This window comes from Mustela nivalis, assembly GCF_964662115.1.
Source record: "Mustela nivalis genome assembly, chromosome: 17".
NCBI lineage: Eukaryota > Metazoa > Chordata > Mammalia > Carnivora > Mustelidae > Mustela > Mustela nivalis.
In genome coordinates, this window is record NC_139036.1 from 51710305 (window position 1) to 51732631 (window position 22327).

The window sequence follows — 22327 nt, forward strand, 5'->3', positions numbered from 1 at the left end:
CCAAAATGGTTTTCTAACTAAAAACAAACTAACTGATATACTGGAGCTGTGTTTAAATAGGTAAATAGGATGAGTATAGAATACAGTAAGGAGGGAGAGTAAAAAGGGATTAAATATATAAAAGTATTGTGAAGGACATTAATACATAAGGAGTTTCTATTTAATTCACTAGAAATGCCTAGCGAGGTGATTTCGGAGCATATGATTATTGATTAAAGGGAATGGTGAAGCTTTAGACAGACTGAAGGCAGGAAATGAGATGAGAGGTATTACAATGCTGTAGACTAGTGCTGGCCAGCCTAGCCCTCTGCAGGGATGGAACTGTCCTCTATCTATACAATATGGTAACAGCTACTGAGCAGTTGGAAGGTGACTTGTGCTATCGAGGAAATGGACTGCTAATTTAATTAACTTTAATTAATTTTAATTTTAAAAGCCACTCATGTCTAGTAGTAATCATATAAGTGCAGGTCTAGAACACAGACAAAAGTATAATGAGGAACTCAAAGGGGAAAGTCAAGGGAGTGTTAGATATTTTAATAATATTTGGAATCTATAGGAGTTGGCTAGAGATACACGATAGATAAAGAGAATTAAATGAACTACATAAGGTGAAAACTATGAAGTTACAAGATTACTTCACAGTTTTGTACCTTAGAGGGTAAAAGAGTCAAATACTTCAGCCAAGGAAGACTGACACAGGGAAGGACAGAGATATATTCAGTTAAGGATTTAATGTTTTCAAAAGCAAACTCTTCTTTTTAACAGAATCTCCTTATGTTTACTAGTGGTTAAGACGCAGGTACAAAATATATTTATTTAAAATTAAGTTAAAAGCCTGGACAACAAATATGATGGGGTACTCTGGCTAGAAAAAAATTTAAATTAAACTGATGCTATGTGAGCAAAAAAAGCAAAAATCTTTAAAGCAAAATCTAATAACTACCTGCATACCTGGAATGACTTGATCAAGATAGATAGCCAAGAGGACATAGAATACACTATTAAGTGATAGAATGACAATAGTAATAATTAGAGGATATGGGCCTTCAGCCAAATTAGAAAATAAAGCACCTTCATTAAAATCTTCTAAGTGCATGACCTGAAAAACAGAAACACAAACTTTATTATATAAAAATGATAAAACTAACTGAAAGCTAATACCAGAGTTACTCCATATATCCAGATTGGTGGTAACCAAACTGGGCCTTTTAACAGATTAAACAATCTACCAAATTAGTATGAATTTACAAGGAAAACAACAGAAACTTCACTAAAATGTAAATTTATCACAACAATCTATTTCAATCCTTTTTAATGTCATGTTTCTAAAACTTGTTAAAAGGAGTATACATCCACTCTTGGGGCTTTTAATTCTGATGCAATGACTATCAAAGGAAATAACAATAAAATATCCAATTAACACTAACTGATGCAAACAAATGGTCCATGTGGCAGTCAAGCAAATTGAGTATTAGAAGATAAAATTATGATCAGCATCCTTTCAATGCTGAAAATAGGAAGGTATTCTGATTTGATTAACACAACTATTACATTGTTCATAGTAGATATATACGAGAGAGCAGAAAGAAATATACTAGAGGCTGAGGCCTCATTTAGTCCTAGATCTGTCATTAAGTGAATAAACTTTAACCACACCACTCTGGATCTCAGTCTCCTTCTCCGTGAAATGGAAGATGGGTTAAATAAACATCAAAAGTCCCTCCCACAATCAACAAAACATATGAATCTCTAATTCTACCTCTCTAAGTTGAAGAAGAACTCAATGGACTCTTAAAATGTATAAACAACAGTTCTTAGGTCCAATGTAATTAAAACTTACTTAATGCAATGCTCATTAACAATCTATCTTAGATCTCACAAATCAGAATATTCTATCTAGTCAACATGAATCATCTCTTATATTAGTAATTATATTTTCTCTTTATACATTAAACAACTTTGTTTTATTATATAAAGCAATTTCTCATAAAAATTTTTCCCTTAGAACCTGACTGCCCCTGTAAAGATTAATAAAAATCAAATAAACACTTTAAAAATAAATGAATATAAATATTATTTAGGTGAATGACAATCCCATGAACCCTAATGTAATAAAATCCACCAGGTCTACTTATTTCACTAATACAGTCATGAAAATTTGTTTTGCTCACACACAATTTTCTGCCAAGTACACATTTGAGATAAATTCACAAAAGGAGCAATGTAACCAGGCCACAGAGCAATCCAGATTACCTGATGCTTAAAACAACGACATCTAACAAACTGAATTATTGCAGTAAAATAGATTATTGAGACACACTAACACACTTTGAAGTAGAAAACTTATAAACAGATCATGTAAATGAAAAACTTAGAAATGAAGAAAATGTAAATAAAACCTAGTAAAATGTACTCTAGTATTCAAATAGGATTACTTTCTCATGTGGACATTTTAAAATAATTTCTTCGCAAATCCAGGGTAATATGCATTGTAGTATAACAGGCTGCATGGAATTGGAGGAAAAAAATATTTAGTGAAAGCAAGATGACTATACTACCTACCTGTGCAATACCAATCAAAAAAGTACACTGACAGAAAGGACTGAAAAGCCACACTAATGATTTGGGAAAACTTTCCATGAAGACTATCAAAAGGCCAACAAATCCGAAAGCCACAGTGACTAAAAATTCAACTATTCCCACGTGTTTTGATTTTTTAAAAAGAGGTGTCAGCATTAAAGCAAAAAATATCTGTAAAATATAAATATTAAGATTAATGCATTGTTCATATACATAGGTATGAAAATAAAATTAATTTTGCTTGTAAAAGAACAAGTTATTTTCGTTGGGAAAATACATTCACTGAAATACTTTCTAAATGCTATCTATGGTAAAATATTTTATTTTCATGTAAATCATGATAAATACATAACAAAACTTAAGATGACAAACATTAAAAACTACAATTTACCTACATAAGGCAAACATGGTTACTTCTACACTATAGAAACCATAAACAGTCACATGTTTCTGCAGTTAGATATATATACGTGAACAAAACAATAAACCAACCAGCTTTTGAACAGAGAATCTATCTTTTAAACTCAATGTGTTAATAAGAAGCTAAATCAGTTAACTGTAAATAGAAGTCCGAGTTGTTTGTAAATCATCATGTTAAAAAGCAAGGTTGATCATCAAAAAATTTAACCAGTATGGCATTGGCACATAAGCCAATCAAAATGGACACTGGAACTACTGGAAACAACAGCTACATTCAGCAAATATACCAAATGAATATCAACACTGCCAAAGAGCTATATTTACAAAGGCACACCTTTATAAATCATCTCCCTATAACATAAATTAATTTGAAATAGTCAGGATTTCATGAAAACAAAGGGTTTGAAAAAACTCTAGTACTAGACAATCTTAACTATACATATAATTTGATTATATGAAGACAGTAAAAGACTTAGAAATTTGTATGTGAAATACATTATATGAAAACAAGTTAAATTTGAGACTATTTCATACCTTTCCAAAAATCTGGAGATAAAATGATGCTATATACAATTCATTTATCAGTAACCTAGTAACAAATCAACTATAAATTAACCAAAGAATAATAATTCGCTATATTAATCAACTATTTTGACAGTTCTTTATTCCCATTTCAAGTTAAAATACTCACAGACGATAACCCATACAGGAAAAAAAGTAGAAATATCACAACACAGCTACTTTGAGGGAATAGCGAAGAAGCTGTTGCAATGACTGCCATAAGAAGGGACATAAGAAAAATCAAACTTGTATACAGAAGAACCCAGGAAAGCCTATAATGACAATATAAACATATTTATGGTTACATGCATAGGCTTTAACAATTAAAAATCATTTCAAACAAAACTTCAGCTTTATTTTAGCAATTTTACTCTTAAAATTGTTTATTCTCTCCTATGTATGTTCATTTACTAAAAATTAATGCTCTTACAACTAATTAAAAAATACATTAGTTAAGTTAAAGATAATAGTACAACCTGACAACTAATTAAAAATACATTACTTAAGTTAAAGATAATAGTACAACCTGATATAGAGGTAAAATAGTGATTATCTTTTTAAGAGTCAAAAAAACCTTCACAAATTAATAGCAGTTTATGACTAATTTAAATCTAATATTCTCAAAAGTTCAATAATGTACAACATTTCTGATTTTCTTAAAATACAGAAGAATCTAATGAAAATTTTCTTATTCCCTGGTATATAATTAAACTTCTGACAGCTTTTGGTACTTTAAAACAACACTAACCAACTAATCAACACAATCACTAATGAACAACATACTTACTACATTTATACAGTGTAAGATAAAGATCAACAATGGACTCGCTATATTTACTCAAAATTTCTTCCCAAATCAGAGTTCAATGAAACTGCTACAGTATTTGGGCTTGTTTGTTCTTTTAATGTAAGCAGATCTTAATCTATGTGTGCTACCATAAAAGCAATGAAATAGGACTAAAAGATACCTACATTACCAAAACTGACTTCCCATCATTTTACAGAGGCAAAACAGAGGCACTAAGAAATTGATTTGCTTAAATGCTTCCAACTACCGCTTCCTCACAAATCACTTTAATAATTTAATACATCTTAAAAACCAATCACTACTCAAATAACAGGAAAAAAATGCAAAGAAAATACATTACACGCAATGACCCCATTATGTAAAGTGATATTATTAAAGTGTTATAATTAATTGCTGCACTGGGCTAAATGGAATAAAATTTTATAAAATGGACTATAATAGCAACTCACATGCACAGTATTAACTTTTCCCCCAATGTGAGGTCAAAATAAATTTTCCTACTACACAGTGGGAAAAGTAAGGAAAATTCACTCAGAATTATTTATAAAAAGTCACACCTCTATAACATCATCATTATATAAAATTGCTGACCCATAAAAGCTCACTTGTGAAAACACTTTTCAAATTTGCTTCTCTATAAACTATCTTGTATATTTTCATCTTAATTCATGCAAATAACTTTTTTCCCAGGGGGAAAATCCCACATACGACATAAGCAAACTTCAATCATTTTAATTAAACTTTTAATAAATGCATATGCTATGATATTGGGGGAAGACAATAACACAATTAATTTCTAACTTTCCAAAATCTTTCATGTTCTAGACACTGAAATACAAAGAACACACCTCATCAATTAAGACAAAATGTGAAATAAAATTTAAAGTTATATCAACATCAGTTTTTCAAATCCCATTTCCCTTATGGTTAAAAAAAAAAAAAAGAAGAAGCCAATATATTGTTAAAGCTTATTATTGCCTTAGTCTCATATTCCAAGACAAAGGCAATCATTGTAAGTAAAAAGGATCAGCACCTCAACTTGAGCAAAAAACAAAATTACAATCTGACGATCTACAATCTACAATCAGCTCCCCAACTTGAGAGAAAAACAAAATTACAACCTGACGATCTTTACAATTAATTATTAATCACACTAAACAATAAACTTGTAATAACATACCAAAAGGCAGTGTCATGAAGTCCCATTATCTTTAAAAACTCCTTTAACTTTTTCTCTTTTTCTGCTACGATATGAATTGCCAAAAAGTATCCAAAAGGTGAAAATGCTATAACTAGGTATATTAAAATTACTCCTCGGGGAAATGTATCTATCTCAACCACAGAAGTTTCTCCCATAATGACAGCTCTAGTTGACTCCAGTTCCTTCCAAAAAGAAACATTGGTCTTCAGCTAGAATTGGAAAATGAAAATATAATCAGTGAATTTAATGCAGGTAGTGGCCCCCAATAAAATGTGACAATTACACTCCCAAATTTGGTACAAACCTATCACAAATACAATTCTCAAAAACCACACCGGAAATAAAGTAACTGACTACAATATCATGATATAGCATACATTATTGCTTTTATTCATTCTGGAAGTATACCATAAAGTCTGTAGTAAGGAAGTCTATAAATTTTGATGAAATAAATTGTCAAAGAAAATATGTGCTCGCTTCGGCAGCACATATACTAAATTGTCAAAGAAAATAAAATTTAACAATTATCTTCTTAACCAGACAATATATACATCTTAACAAAAATACGCATTTATAAAATTGAGAATTAAGGAATGATTATAGTACCATGAAGACTCTCTTTTAAAAAATTTTTTAAATGGTATGTTCTATTGTTTTAAGATCTATATATGCAGCATGTATAGACAGAATTATAAAATTTTATGCCATATGATACTTCTACCTTGTCTAAAGTAATATGTGCTCTGCTTTTCCATCCGGTATGGTCTAGGCTGTGAATGGCTAAGGTCTTTGGCCAAAACACAAAAAAGTAGTATAAAAGTGTTACACTACTTTTATGCGATAGATCCTATATTTCACTGTCTTTACCTTAAACTTCTATATTATTGAATTTGGATAATATTAATAATTATACCATCTTGTAAGAGTTTATAAGACAATCCTATACCTATCAGTTGGTTCATACAACAACCTTGTCAAATGAAGTATTATGATTGTAGTCAGTTTACTATATAGCAGTCTAACAACTAACAGAGATAGGTGTCCTATTCAAGGTCTCCTGTTCTTTTATACTAAAATGTGAGGCACTCGATAAGGTCTAAATGTCTTTTGATTATAATTGTAACAATCCTAGTCCTAGTGCAGTACAGTATTCAAACACAAAGTTGGGAGGCAAAAAGCCAGAGTTTGAATTAGCTTTGCCACTAATTAACTGAATTTGGGAAAGTCACTTAATCTCCCTGGGCTTCAGTTTCATTTTTAAAATGGAGAGAGTAATGGCACAAATCTCATATGGCTGCTACAGTTAAATGGGTTCATATTAGTATATCACTTAGAAGCAATGCTTGGCAGGCGTCTGGGTGGCTTAGTCAGTTAAGTGTCTGCCTTCAGCTTAGGTCATGATCCCAGTGTCCTGAAATCAGGCCCCACATCAGGCTCCCTACTCGACAGGGTGCATGCTTCTCCCTCTGGTACAGCCTCTCTCTGTCTTTCATGAATAAATAAATAAAATCTTAAAAAAAAATAAGAAAGAAAATCTTTAAAAAAAAAAAAAGAAAGAAAGAAAAGAAATGATGCTTGGCAAATAAGTGATAAATTTTTATTACATAAAAAATGAAATCTACTACTATGATTAACATAATAAAAATACTCACTTTCTTTAACTTGTTTTTATTCAAGGGAAAAGTCTGTAAATATACATCTTTCATAAGTATGATCTATGGTCAACACAGATACAACAATACAGATTCATGGAATGCTAAGTTCACGGGCTTAGAAACCATCAAATAAAAGTGGGGGTCTGAAAAATATTTAATCAGAAAACATGCTTCTTCCTTAACCTTTTTTTCTTAAAGAATCTGTAATATGTATTCTGTATATTTGACAGTAGATAAACAAATTCCTAACTATAAAGACTTAGGGCATAATTGTCAAAATATGCTTTGGTTTTCTCTCTCTCTCAAATAAATCAAATCTTTAAAATATATATATATATATATATATATATATATATATATATATATATATATGGCTTGGCTTTATTTTACCTCCTTCATCATAGTTACCTGTATAATGGCTGCATCTATGGATGCTTGTAAAACTGTGAACCCTGAGGTCCAGTACTGAGCAGCCTCACACGATGTTGAACAGCCAGCTATGGGGACAAAATGTGAAAAAGAAATATTTGCACAACATGTAAGTGCTTTCTTTTATATGGAGGGTTGCTAAAGCAATATAATTAATTAATCTCCATAGGACCGAAGAAAATAAGGAGTTGTCCTTTGAAGGCAGAGAATGGCACATGTTATTTAAAATAAGTCACTTTTCTTTTTCAAAGTAAGTCATTCTATAGTGACTTAATCAGATTCAAAGCACACCCAGATGCCAGGACAAGTCCAGGTTAAGAGGACAGGAAAAAAATTTTTTTTCTAAGTGCCTTTTGGAATCAAGTCACAAATTCAACACTCAGCATAAGGGACTTCAACATTGTTCAATAAATGTTTGTGTTTGATAGTATCTCTTTAGGGGTTTAAGCATTGAAGGTTGTTTTCCATGATAGAAACATAAAACTAATAAAGTTCATTGGTCTAAGACCTTGAAATTTTGAAGACATGTAGCACACCACATGTGAAAAACAATTACATGGAGGAAAAAATGCTGATTCAGAAAGTCATATAATTCAAGATAAAATTTTGCTGTTACTGTAATGAAGATATATATAAATGTATTATATATTTTATATAATATTATATATACTATATAATACATATGTATTAATATAAATGATGATATATAAATGTATTAACATTAAAATAGATGTTATATAAATTATATTTCATATTACATGTAGATGTAGACAGATATTTGTTTATACATATATATTTATGCTACACTTGACTGTTTTCTTCTCTGAACAAGAAAGTACAGTTGAAAATGCCAATGTTGGACCCCATCAAATTTTGCATATGAACTAAAGCCAGAAAGACATGCATTTACTTGATTTACAAGATCGTTCAGGGCTATTTACCTCTTGAATCCATATAAATAGAAGACACTGGAATCATATCAGGAAAAAAACGAAGTTCATAGGACATGAAGTCTTTGAAAACCACACCCACAAAGTTGTTGGGTTTAGAAAGACTGGATACTAACAATTCTTTTTCATTTGCATATTCTTCAGTAATTATGACTGTAAAATATTATAACAATAAAGTTATCTCACAAATTAAAAGTTTACTATCAAACAGGCCAAATTTAGCATGATATTTGGTGAATATAGTATTTTATAAGCACTTCTGTTTTATTCTCTAACTTTCAAGAAAATAGAGCCATTCTAAAAATATACATGATAATTAATAACAGTACAATTTCAGACACTATTTCTCAGCTGTCATCTAAGTACATAAATTATATGTCTGTGTAACACATAAAAGTTATTAATATGATGAAGTCCAGCATATACTTTATTATATAGTATTTGCAGTTCACTTATCTATTTCAAAGTAAACCATACAGGTAACTCCTTGGTAAGTGAATGGATATTTTATTTTCAAATATTTCTTCTAAAGAAGAAAATTCCATTATCCTTCTCAGAAACCAAATATGTACTCTGGTAACTAAGACACAACTCTCCTTTGAATAAAAAATTGCCATTTCAACCCCATATTGCTTGTTCCTTTCCTAGAAGATGTATGGAGAAAACAATCTCTACTGAGATTCCTTTCACATCAAATAATCCCAGTTTTTAAATATTTTCTTAGAGTTTTATTTACAAGCAACTAGTGTTCACTACAGAAGCTTCAGGACATGTGGTGAAATGGAAGAACACAGGATTATGTGCTTAACTATGTTACTTACTAACTGTGTGAGCAGAGATAAGCAAACGAATTCTCCAAACTCCAGCATCCTCATCCTTAATACCTAGCTGATTATACTGGTTGTTAAGAACAAACGCAATTACAAAGATAAAAATGCTCTGTAAATTATAAAGTATTACCTCAGTGTTAATTGTCATGATTTTCTGGACCTTAAAGGTGAACACAGATTGATCTGACTAAAGAGGGTGTTAGTTCAACATCTTACCAGTCATGTTGCCATATCTGGATGCGTGTACCACTTTCACACAGTTCTGTTGTTAAAAAGACAGAACTTTTTAAAAGTATCTGTATATATTTCTACTATTTTAGCATCTAAGTTAACACACACTGACTTGGGTTTCTCTGGTGTATATGCTTTCCTCTAAGTCAGACCTACCAAAGAATTTTGTTCTCAACATTTCTGATCAGTTTTTTGAGGTGACATGATAAATGCTAATGGCTATCCATGCTACTTATGCTCAGGTAAACCAACAAACATACCAATAAGATATTAAATAGTAGTAAGTCAAGAAGAAACCAATAGGAGAAAGTTATCTGGCTCCTGATTGTATAAGCATTGTCTATTCAGTGATGCATTATCCAGGACTATGACGATACATACTAGAAGTTAATTAAAACTATCTGATTATATAAGGCAACATGTAAATCTGTTATTTTCAACAATTTAGTATTTCATTAAATTAATCATCATAGTATAAATTGTCACTTCCTCTAGTTCTTGTCTTGTATTCTCTCACAGACAACTTTAGGCTCATTAGTATCACATCATATACACTGTTCTCCAGTTTATTTCTTGTGAGAAGTACAAACTGAGACAAATAGACTTGGGTACTTAGCCACAATCATCGTCTCCAAAGGTAAGCACCACTTCTGTTTACACCATATTTCTCCATAAATAACCATGACAGTCTGAAATGATTACTGCTTTGTAATCTTTATACCTCCAGCTTATTATATGGGTCAGAATCAAAAGGAAATATGCCTTCAAATCTTTTATCCTGTATAAAGACGCTTATTTTATAAATGGTCTGAGAAATATAAAATGTTAAGACCTATAAAACGTGCTTCAGCAGGATTGAATGATTTAATCATTTTTATTAAACTACATTTCGGTGAGGGGACATATCTTTAAGTGTTAAGAGTGTAATTTACTCAGTAAATCAAGCAGAAAAATACTGTTACAGATAGAATCCATATATAAGTTCACAATACCCTCAGGAAGGTGGTCAGTAGAAACTTTTTGCATGATGTTTCTTGTAGTATTAGTCACTGGAGTATATCCCAGAATTAGGTTAGACAGAATAGATTTGTCCATAGGGTTAAGTTCTATGTCAGGCACTTCTTCGTATTTCTTATTCGGATGCATCATACTAATTAATATTAACCAAAATAAAAAAAATAATGGAAAAAGAATTTCCTATAATAAAGGAGACAAACAAGATGGTTACAAAATATACCACTGGCACCAAACATAATCAAGATATCTATGCAAACAATGTAATACCAAGGACAAAACAGGAGGAATCTAGGTATCCTTTCTTAAGCACAAAAAGTAAAAGCAATTCTATCCTGAAAGAAATATTACATTGAGCACCTCACCTAACCCAACAGCAATATTAGATAATTTTTCCTTTATATTCAGCTTCACTGTAATATTTTAAAATTCAAGTCACATAATAAATTAAAATGACATAAACACTAATATTTAAAGTTCTCAGATGACTAAATGTAAAATATAATAATGAATTTACTTACATATAACATTATTTAAATTAACTTACCAAACAGCCCTATTAAGGCTCACCATAAAAATATCTTTATTCAAATATAATTTAAAACTCATGCTTTAATTATACCTAAATGTCTACTATTAAAACTATATTCTGTTAAGCTGAATAATCAGTTTTAATAGGGATGAACTATTTACTGTTTCACCTATTTAATTGTTTTACTGGTTTCAGAAAAGGAACAATATATTTTCAGCCTTTAGAATTATTAACTGGTTAGCCAGAGTTATTACTTTCTTTTATCTTTTAAAGTAATGTATATTGTTGAAAACAAATACATGACATAATTTTAGTAATCTTGGGTAATTCAGTCCAGAGTTCAAATGATGGGAAGTCACGGGGAATAAACTGTGGAAAAGTTCCAAAGTTTCCTGTGGAATTATTTTTTAACTCCATAAAACCTTGGAAATGCATGTCTAAAGTTCAAACTTAAGCACTGATATCAGAAATCAACTAAATTGAGAAATCATTATTAAAATTTTTAACATTCAGAAAGCTTTAGGAAATGTAGGTACTTCACTGTGCTGACACAAGTTTTATTTCTTAAGCATATTAGAGAGACCTAATGATATCAAAATATAATAAAAATGTACCCAGAAAAATAAATCTTCTTAAAGATGAAATATGTCAGTACAAAAATGGCAATAAAGCATAAGAAAGTTATTTAATTTACCTGAACACTACTTTTTTTAGTCCTGCATTTGATTAGGTAATTCTTCAGCAGGAGTGTTCTGGTCTGTCTCCAAACTCCCACCTCCCTAATTGCAGTAGCCATGTTTTCTGAATCAGTCTGTTAAAAGAGTAGATGAAAAAAACTGAAACCACACATAAAGCGCATGTCATTTAATAGCAAAACAGATAGCTTTTTCAGTCTCAGGTTAGATGGAATTAAGCATACTCCAACCTGTCTCTCCTATCTGGACAGAATGCATGCAACATCAATTTGAAGACCTTGAAAACTAAACAGTAGCATGTGAAACAAGAGGTAACTAGAATTCAAAATCCCCACAATAGTGAGCTCACCACTTTTTCTTTTTTCATACCCCAAACTAAATGCACTGGAAGTAGGCACTGGGGCAGAGAAACCAAGCTCCGAAAGCTCTCTAGTTCTGGCTTGAGAACTCAGAAAGGAAAGTTTGTTCACAGAGAATGCGAAACTACCCAACTTTCTTTCTTTCCTACATTCTCTTATGCCCTTTTCTCCAAGCAATCACATGATAGCAGTGTCAGACTGCAGTAATCAAAGTTTAATGCAGCCCCAACTCTGAAGCAAGGAAAGCTTCCTCACCAGTAAGTGGCGCTATACCTCAAATAGGGTGCAGCCAAATCCCAAGGTGTTCACCTGCCCCTGGGCTCTGGATGTCCTGGATGCAGTGGCACAAGTGTGCAGCCCAATGGGGCAAATAAGCTCTAGCATTCTGGCTGTGTGATGGAAATGAAAGCCATAGGGAATTCGAAAGTAGTAGGGAGTGCAAATCAAAAGAAGAGCTTAGGAAAGCAACATAATAAAGTTGTTCATTAACTCCTAGACTAAGTAACCCCAAAGCCAGGCACACATGGATCTAATCCTATTCTGGGTACCAAAGACCTGAGGAACTGAACTAAAAGACAGCCTACTTACTGCCCAGATCCAGACTGATTATAAGGTGGCATACACAGGACAGATCCAAACGGCACTACAAGGGCTTTTGAAAAGTAAACCAAAATTAGAAACACAGCTCAAAGAATGCAGCTGAAACCTGTGACCTGAACCTAACCAGGTTGACAGCATGCTAGAATTAAGTATCAACACTTTCCATACAATCAAAACAAAACCCAGTCTCACACAATCCAAAATAACTCAGCAGAAGTAGTGGGTGGAAAATAGCAACTCTATTAAGAAAAGAAAAATCAACAGATGCCAATGCCAAGATGACAAATTTTGAAATATTCAAACAAAAACTTAAAAATAGATATTTAAAAAGTATTCCAGCAAACAACAGCAAGCATTCTTGAAAACAATGAAAAATTTAAAAACCTCAGCAAAGAAATAAGACATAGAGTAGCACTGGGGCACCTGGGTGACTCGGTGGATTGGGCTGCTGCCTTCGGCTCGGGTCATGATCTCAGGGTCCTGGGATCGAGCCCCGCATCGGGCTCTCTGCTCGGCAGGGAGCCTGCTTCCCCCTCTGTCTCTGCCTGCCTCTCTGCCTACTTGTGATCTCTCTCTCTGTCAAATAAAATAAATAAAATCTTTAAAAAAAAAAAAAAAAGACATAGAGTAGCACCAAAGAGAAACTTCAGAACAGGGGTTCTTGGGCAGCTCAGTCAGTTAAGCATCTGCCTTTGGCTCACGTCATGATACCAGGGTCCTGGAATCTAGCTAGCCCTACATGGGGCTCCCTGCTCAACAGAGAGTCTGCTTCTCCTTTTCCCTCTGCTGCTCTGCCTGCTCATTCTCATTCTCTCTCTCTCTCTCTCTCTCTCAAGTAAATAAATAAATCTTAAAAAAAAAAAAAAGGAACTTTCGAATTGGAAAACACAATGATAAATAACTAAAACCCATGGAATGGGCTCAACTGTAGAACAGAGATAATAGAAAAAGTCAGTGAACTTCACAGACTAAAAGGTGCTATCCATCCAGTCTGAACCACAGAAAGAAAATGGGTTTTCAAAAAATTAACAGTGCCTTAGAGAACTATGGACATTAACAAAGGTCTGACATTCAAATTATCAGAGTTCCAGAAAGGAGAGAAGAGTGTTAATGATGAAAAATATTTGGGGCAAGAAATAAAAATCTACAAGTTCTAAGAAGTGAATCCCAAAGAGTATAAATCAAAGGAAATCCATATCCATACACACCATAATCAAACCATTAAAAATTAAAGACAGTGAAAAATCTTGAAAGCAGTCACAGAACCATGCATTACCTATAGTGGAATAATGACTTGAAGGAGAGCAGATTTCTCATAAGAAACTCAGTGGTTAAACTGGAAACTCTTACACTGCTGGTGGAGTGCTGGTTCAACTGCTGAGGAAAACAATTTGTCAGCTCCCCAGAAAGTTAAACATAGAACTACCATATCTCCCCACTATTCCATTTCTAGATATATACCCAAAAGAACCCCAAAATACTGAAAACTGGGAATCAAACAAGTGCATGTTCACACTGGTTCATAACAGCCCTATTCATATTTGCCAAAGGTAGAAACAGCCCAAATGTCCATAAACAGATGAATGGATAAACAAATTGTGATATATACACACAATTAAATATCCAATCATAAAAAGGAATTAAATACTGACATATGCTACAACAAGGATGAACCTCCAAAACATTATGCTAAGTGAAAGAAGCCAGACACAAAGATCAAATATTATAGGATTCGGTTTATATGGAATTTCTAGAATGTATAAAGCCATAAAAATGAAATCAAATGGATATTAATGGTTGCCAGAGGCTGGGGAGAGAATAAAGAGAAACTGCTTACTGAGTAAGGGGTTTTACTTTGAAGTGATGGGAACAAATTTTGCGTTAAATTTTTTTTTAAACAGTATGACTAAAGGGTACCTGAGTGGCTCAGCCAGTTAAGCATCTGACTTCAGCTCCAGTCATGACCTCAGGGTCCTAGGACTGAGCCCCAAGGTTGGCTCCTTGCTCAATGCACAGTGTGCCTGACCCTCTGCCCCTTCCCTAGTTCATGCTCTCCCTCAAATAAATAAAATCTTTAAAAGCAAAAAGAAAAATAGTATGACCTAAATCACTGTCACAGGTCCAGTATCCCTCTTCCAGCCTAACTGTACTCTTTGAAGGTCCTTGGAGCTCCTTCTGCAAGTGGACCTCTGTTGGAGCTATCTCAATTTTTCAAAGAGGTTATATTAAAGCTGAACTCAAGAGAAGTGGCCAGAGTCTCAACCGCAATCTCTGTGGTTTCATTTGCTTACTCCAATAACCTAAAATTTCTACACACCAAAGGGTACTGAGAGGGCAGCTTGAAAGCGACAACAAAAAAGTCCTGTTAGGCCATCTTCTAGAACATTAATTGTTGCCTTATTGTATCTAAAACCTATTTGATGGGGGCCACTGGTGTGATTTCCCTCCAAAACAAGAACAATCCATTCCAAGCTGGCTGACCATCTCCTCCTAGATAAAAAAAGCAGACAACTTTTTAGAGACAGTTCATCTTACTCAAAAAGGTAAATATAAATTAAGTTTTGATTAAGTAAGTATCCTCTTTATGTGCACAAAGAGAGGTTTTTTAAACAATGGAACTGTAGACAACTTTTACTTTCTTTGTGCTTTTTTTCCATTTTCTCAATTTTCCTGTCAATATGTGTTACTCACATACTAAAAAAATTACAGCAGTACCTGGCTGGCTCAGTCAGAAAAACATGCAACTCTTGATCTCAAGGTTGGTAGTCCAAGCCCTACCCTCAGTGTAGAGATTACTTAAAAATAAATAAAAAGTCTTTTTAAAAATTGTACAATTAGACATAATATAAAAAAGATTAAATAAGTAAATTAAAGGGGCGCCTGGGTGGCTCAGTGGGTTAAGCCGCTGCCTTCGGCTCACGTCATGATCTCAGGGTCCTGGGATCGAGTCCCGCATCGGGCTCTCTGCTCAGCAGGGAGCCTGCTTCCTTCTCTCTCTCTCTGCCTGCCTCTCAGTGTACTTGTAATTTCTCTCTGTCAAATAAATAAATAAAATCTTTAAAAAAAAATAAGTAAATTAAAAACAGAACTAGTAAAGCAGTCAAGAATAGAGGATACGTTAAAAATAAATTCTTCCAACAGTCTCAATGTTATATTAGATTCTGTAAATAACTGATAATCATCTCTAGGCCAAAAAGAAGAAACAAACAAAAAAAGAAAAAATACACTCATTCAAGGATGATTTACTACAACACAAACAGAAACATTAACAAGTACAACAAGAACATTCTCATTATCTGCCAAAACACATTGATTTAGTGAGCACCAATGAATTATTCATTCAAATTGAATGCTGCATGCTTAAGTAAGTCTTCATTTTTAGAAAACAGGCTCCTGATATAGTTGCTGATGGACTCACAAATATTTTTCTTCCTTGAGAACTGCTCCCTGAACTCAGCGTTTTGTCTTTAACAGGCTTGTCTGACGTTTGTGAACACTTGGACCTACCCCACCACTAATCAGGGCTTTTTACAGCAAAACTTACTTCTACCCTCTATGTGGAGAAAAAAAGGCAGAAGGAAATGTAGATAAAATTAAATGTCCTTATAACCTGCAGCCCACTGACAAACAACTTGAGGCAGGCAGAGCATAATGTTCCTCCAGAAAGCTCCCAACTATCTTAACATCAATGCCTTGGTAGAGGGAAAAACTACCTCAGATTAACAACAGCCACGCCTCCACTATCCTGAGAGTCTTCTTTAGCACCGGAAAATCCTTTTGAAACTTCCCTCTGTCTTTACTTCCCTCAACCCCAAAGTATATAATCAGTTGTCCCTTATGATCTCAGGGCTGCAGGTCCCCCCCAGAGGTCCTGTCCCCATGCTTTAACAGAACCACCTTTTGCATTGAACACATCTCAAGAATTCTTTCTTGGCCATCAGCTCTGGACCCCAACACTACTCCAAAAACACATCACCCTCTATCTTCCCACCATGCCAAGAGACACACAAACCATAGCCATCCCCACCACTACCACTTCTACGACTACCCCTGATCTGTAATCAAATTTGGAAGTATGGAATTTTTAACTAAGATCCGGAGACTGAGAGTCATGTAAACAGTTATATTAATGGAAACAAGTAAGAAAGAAAATTCAGGGGCACCTGGTTGCTCAGTGGGATGAGCCCCTGTTAGGCCTAGAGCTTACTTAAAAGGGAAAAAAAAAAGAAAAGAGAAGAAAGTTCATGCACTCTTGGTACTATGCTTTCCATTAAAGTATGACACCTCCTGTGCCAAAACTTGGTTTTTCTTTCTTACGGTGCGTGAAATGCCCTATTATCCACCCAATATATTTTATTTTCACATAAGCTAGCAAGAATCAGATTCTGTTCTTCACAACCAAAACCACTTAACTAATATAACAGTCTAATGTTATAAATTTATAATGTTATAAAGTCCTTAACTCCATAGTTGGAATACTCATAAGGTCAAGAGTGATTTTCAAAGTGAGCATGGTAAGGGGAATGTTAAAAACTTGTCTACCTCCCCTCCCTACTAAGTAAAGAATTCCACAGATACTATTGGGAGTGCCTAAGGGCAGATAAAAAGTTGAGAACCACTGAATGATGTAGAGTTCTTCAAGTTACTTTAAAATAATATTAACAGGGTAATGTCTCTATAGAAGAGAACACACAGTAATTTGGTATCTATCCAACTCTCGGTTTTATGTCCTTTCCTCCAAAGCACAAAATCCCTATAAGCAAAATGTGCTTTCATGCTGTTTCCCTTCTGCTCCTGATTTCTCTATTCCTTTAGGTAGATTTTTGGGTCCTTGTCCTTTTCCTTAGTCCAATCGTCCTGCATTACGTTGTACCTAGGTCTCTCAGGGAATATGTCCTACTTATTGCCTAGAAAATCTCATCAATATGAAGCTAAGTTGATTCATTTATCATCTGTCCTCCCTCTCCACCAAAAAAGATTCAAAATCAATGCAAACATAAACGGAGCTAACTACTGTTTTAATATTTACAGAAAGGAAATACTCCATCTACATTTGACTTCAACACTTTAAAAAGATTTCTATTTTGAATTAAAATAATACCTTTTTAAGAAGAGGTTAACTTATCAGGTAAAAATCCCAATCTTACCTCTTCATCTATTTCCCTTTGGAAGAATATATGTTTCTATTTAAACTGAGAGGCAGTGAAGGCCTTACTTAGGTGGCTGCTAACTTTCAGCAGGCTGCTACTATTCTCTCCTGCCCCAGCACACACACAATGAAAAAATAATGGGCCACAGTAAATCCAAGCAGAATCTTGACACATGCTGAAATAAACTGGAATCAGTAAGCATTTACATAAAAACAATACCAACAAGAGGAAACAACAAAGTCTACAATCCCAACAACTAATAATGCAGCATAAGTGTGACCTCTGGAGGCAAACCAATAAAAATATGAACCCAGCCTCTGCCACTTACTAGCCTTGAGACTTTGGGCAAGTTATTTAACTTTTCTGTGTTTAAGTCTTCTCATTTGTAAGTGAAATAATAATGGTATCCACTTCATTGACTTATTAGAATGACTAAAAGAATAAATACATGTAATTAAAAACATGAAAATGGTGTCTGGTCCCTGGCAAGTTGAAATACATGTTGAAGGGGCACCTGGGTGGCTCAGTGGGTTAAGCCTCTGCCTTTGGCTCAGGTCAAAGGATCAAGCCCTGCATCACGGCTCTCTGCTCAGCAGGGAGCCTGCTTCCCCCTCTCTCTGCCTACTTGTGATCTCTCTCTCTGTCAAATAAATAAGTAAAATCTTAAAAAAAAAAAAAGAAAAGAAAGAAAGAAAGAAATACATGTTGAAAATCAGTATAACTAATATCCTCAAAAGGATAACAAAGAATATCATATCCATGAAACAAAAACAAGGCAAATTTTTAAAAAGCTACATGGAACCTGGAAAGGAAGCAGACTGATAGAAATAAAATTCGCAGTAGATGGGGTGAACAGCATCTGAAGCAAATCAGTGAGTTAGAAAGAACGCTGAGTAAGGAAATCTTCCAGAATGGATGGTAAAAGTGCAAAGAGCCAAAAACGATTATGAAATCTGTTATAAAATTATAAAGATGGATCAGTATGACGGACTGTAGAGAGCAAGATGGAGTCACCTATGTCATGCCGGGCCTGTGTCAAACAAGACACAATCAATTAAGGGTAATGCACCAGAAGCAGAGGAGGTCTGCAGGGCCCTAGACTGATTAAATCCCTTTAAGAAGGGAGGATTTTTGCAGCAAATCGTCAGACTCTTCAGACTTGACTCCTCTATGTCTGACCACTTGAAGCTGCCGCCAAAGGCTCTGTCCCACTATCTCTGACAGGAACTGAGATTCTTCACTGCTCAAACACGGTAGGTAGTAAGTACTGAGAGCTGACCAGGACAACGGATGCATTATCTCAACTGTGAGCCTACCTACTGACTTCATGTTTGGTTCATTAACTTCCTAATCTCTGTGTTATCCTGTTTGCTGTGTGACTTGTCCTATGTTTCTGCTTTGTGTGCTGAGTAAGAAGCCAAGTCAATCACATGGTGAAATGTCATTGAGTTTGGAAACCTGTAACTGCTTTATAATAATGTTAACCTCGTTTTATGACTGAATAAAGCTGACATTGTGGAAAGACACAACTAGGTATGTGCCTCTTCATAGTGCGCTCATGACATTGGCCTAAACAAAGTCATGTTTCTTCTATTCACAAGCTCTAGTCTAATCATGTGAAAATGTTAAATTTCAATAACCTTGAACCTCTATCTAGTCAAATTAGTAAAACATCTTACAGATGTTTTAAGAAGAAAATCCAATTGGCTGCTTGTCATGTAACAACTGGTTTGGCTGTTTAAAAAAAAAACAACTGAAACATTCTTAACATCGAATCTTCACAAACTTTTTAGTTTAATGTCTATCTAAACAGTAATTTCAAAGCTATAGTCACGTTTATGTAAACAGACACAACACTGGACCTGTATGTCCTCACCCTCACAACCCACAGTGCCTAAGCAGACCTGAATGAAAGGGGCCATGGGGATAAACAGGCAACGTCTGCTCTGCACAATAATGCGAAGCACTGACTCTACTGTAAAAGATTCCCTGCAAATTATGGGTGTTTGGGAAAATATTTTGCTTCCTCTTCCAGTATCCAGACATATTGGCTCTGAGAATGTTTGCCCCTTGGGAAGAAGACAGAAAAATAAAAGAAGGGCATCTGCGACTCACACTGGTAGGGTAATCACAAAAGTCCCTTCTCACCCTCACCCCCCACACTCTTCTGCAGGGTTTCCAATGGGAAATTAGAGTGGAGGAAAGATGTGGGAAGGCAGTGTTTTCTATAATGAAGCCAAAGATAAAGAGATGATATCTGAGATGAGACGAACTCCTATGGGTGGGTGAATGAGTTTTCCTGAAAGAAAGGTGGAGATCCATCAACAGAGGTGACATGAAAGTGGTGCTTCTGACAGAAGGAACTGAAACAAGACTGCAAAGTTAGAAATGAGGTGTGGCCAGCAAGGGGACATCTGTGAAGAGTTTAAGTTGCCAGGTGCCTTTCCCCTAACCCATAAGAAAAGCCATATTTAGCACAGGGCTCTAAATGTCATCTTTTTCACTCTAATTTTCTTTAATTATCTCAAACTTTATGGCTTTGTAAAGGCATTCAAAAGAACAAAAGGAAAAGGCAAGAAAAGATGCTTTGACACTGTCTGTAAGTGGGAACAGGATCTCACATTCAGGAGTTCACTCAGTAGTGTTGGAGTTCATGAAAACCAAGGCAGAGCTGTAAACGGTAGAGAGGACTACACAACACCAAAAGGAGCTTTCTAAGGAGACAACACCTAAGACCCTCTCTTTTGCAGCATATACTGGAAGAGAATCCTTGAAAGCATAGGCTAACAACTGAAATACAATAAAACTTTGAATGTCTCATTTTCAACAAATCATACTTTTTAGAAAACTTAAAATACCTGATATAGTTCCAGCACAAAGTTGTACCAGACCAGCATCCTTAAAACTGTCTAACAAAGCCAATTCTTAAAACAATGCTAAAAGCAATGACCGACACACAGCAATAAGAATACACAATGATTCTAAACATTTTAAATTACTTTCCATTTCTCCACAGCATACCTGGGGAATGCATTAAGTTTGTTGTAGAGCTTTTAAATAATTAGTAAGTTTTAAACACCTAGTATCACTAAAGTTTCAATCAAATATTTACCTTTCCTAGATAAAATGATTTGCACCAAATCCATAAATTGCAAGAAAATTCAAAGCCCACTAAAGCTCATCTTCCTTTTCTAATGTATTGATAAACGACTTAAGACTAGATGTAATATAATCCAGTATTCAATATTAAATATTCATTTATTAAAGAAATATTCGCTACTACATTACACCTGCTGTGAAATATATTTTACCTTTCTCAAAGCAATAAAAAACATGCAGAACTATTAGAAAAAATTGTTATGAATTACTAGAATGTATTAGTTTTACTTCTGAAAGAAACGAATCAAGATTATATCCTGTAAAATAAAGAAATTGAGCTGTCCTGGTAAGAGATGTGATCAGTCACCTTTTTAGCAAGCTTCAAAGATTTTTGGAAAGGCTCTTTGCTGAAAATGTTCCCCATCTCCAACAGATAACTGTTAGAGGTTACTCCTAGTCCAAGCAAAAATGATTATCACTACTGTCTTCCACTTCCATATCAAATAAATAAACTAATTGCCATTACCATACTGTGTCCTCATCATTATTTGTTTACATGTCTTAATCTTGAACCTGACCATGAGATTCTTGACCAAAAAGACTGATTTATCTTTTCTTCTCCACCACCAATGGTAATCTTATAACCAATAACTTCTTACTGCAAATTCCTTTATCAGGGCTTAAGAGTCCTTATAGATCAAAGGTCTGCCAACTACAATGAAGGAGGTAGGAGCTAAATTCTGTTTTGTACAGCCCATGAACTAAGAGTGTTTTTCACATGTGTTATCCTAACACAGCCATCCTCACTCATTTCTGCATTGTCTAGGATTGCTTTTGTGCTACAAGGGCAGAGTTAATTGATACAGAGACCATATAGTCCACAACACCTAAGATATTTACTATCTGGCTCTTTACAGAAAGTCTGGTGACCACTGTTACAGACTGAAGGAGAGAGAAAGAAGAAAAGTGGCACACTCATTTAACACTTACTAAGAAATTTATGCATCAAAAATAATGGGAAAAAAACAGACACTGTCAATGACTTTGCAGATAGATAAAATTTAATATAATGTAGTAAGTCCAATTGGGGAAAGAATGGAATGGAAATTTCAGGCAAAGAGAAAAGAAGTGGAAAGCTATAATCCCCAAAGGGCTTGACTTATATAAGGAACAGGGATTCCTGCGGCATGACCGAGGCATGGACAAAGTG

General features: G+C 34.2%; 1 protein-coding gene across 6 annotated transcripts in view; it reads right to left on the minus strand.

Moving 5' to 3' along the window:
• The window catches only part of ABCA5 (ATP binding cassette subfamily A member 5), a gene marked incomplete at its 5' end in the record, with an annotated part of 70083 nt that overhangs the window by 44811 nt on the left and 2945 nt on the right, over positions 1–22327 (minus strand). For 2 of the 6 annotated variants that reach the window (XM_082708411.1, XM_082708409.1), the window contains 8 exons: positions 955–1102; positions 2566–2754; positions 3695–3836; positions 5553–5782; positions 7637–7725; positions 8599–8760; positions 10661–10865; positions 11909–12025. In XM_082708411.1, the coding sequence (XP_082564537.1) occupies positions 955–1102; positions 2566–2754; positions 3695–3836; positions 5553–5782; positions 7637–7725; positions 8599–8760; positions 10661–10865; positions 11909–12010 (1267 nt within the window). Of the gene's footprint in view, positions 1–954; positions 1103–2565; positions 2755–3694; positions 3837–5552; positions 5783–7636; positions 7726–8598; positions 8761–10660; positions 10866–11908; positions 12026–12541; positions 12653–14144; positions 14246–14785; positions 15359–22327 lie in introns of those variants that run through there. The other 4 variants (XM_082708414.1, XM_082708413.1, XM_082708412.1 and 1 more) reach the window with 4 other exon arrangements.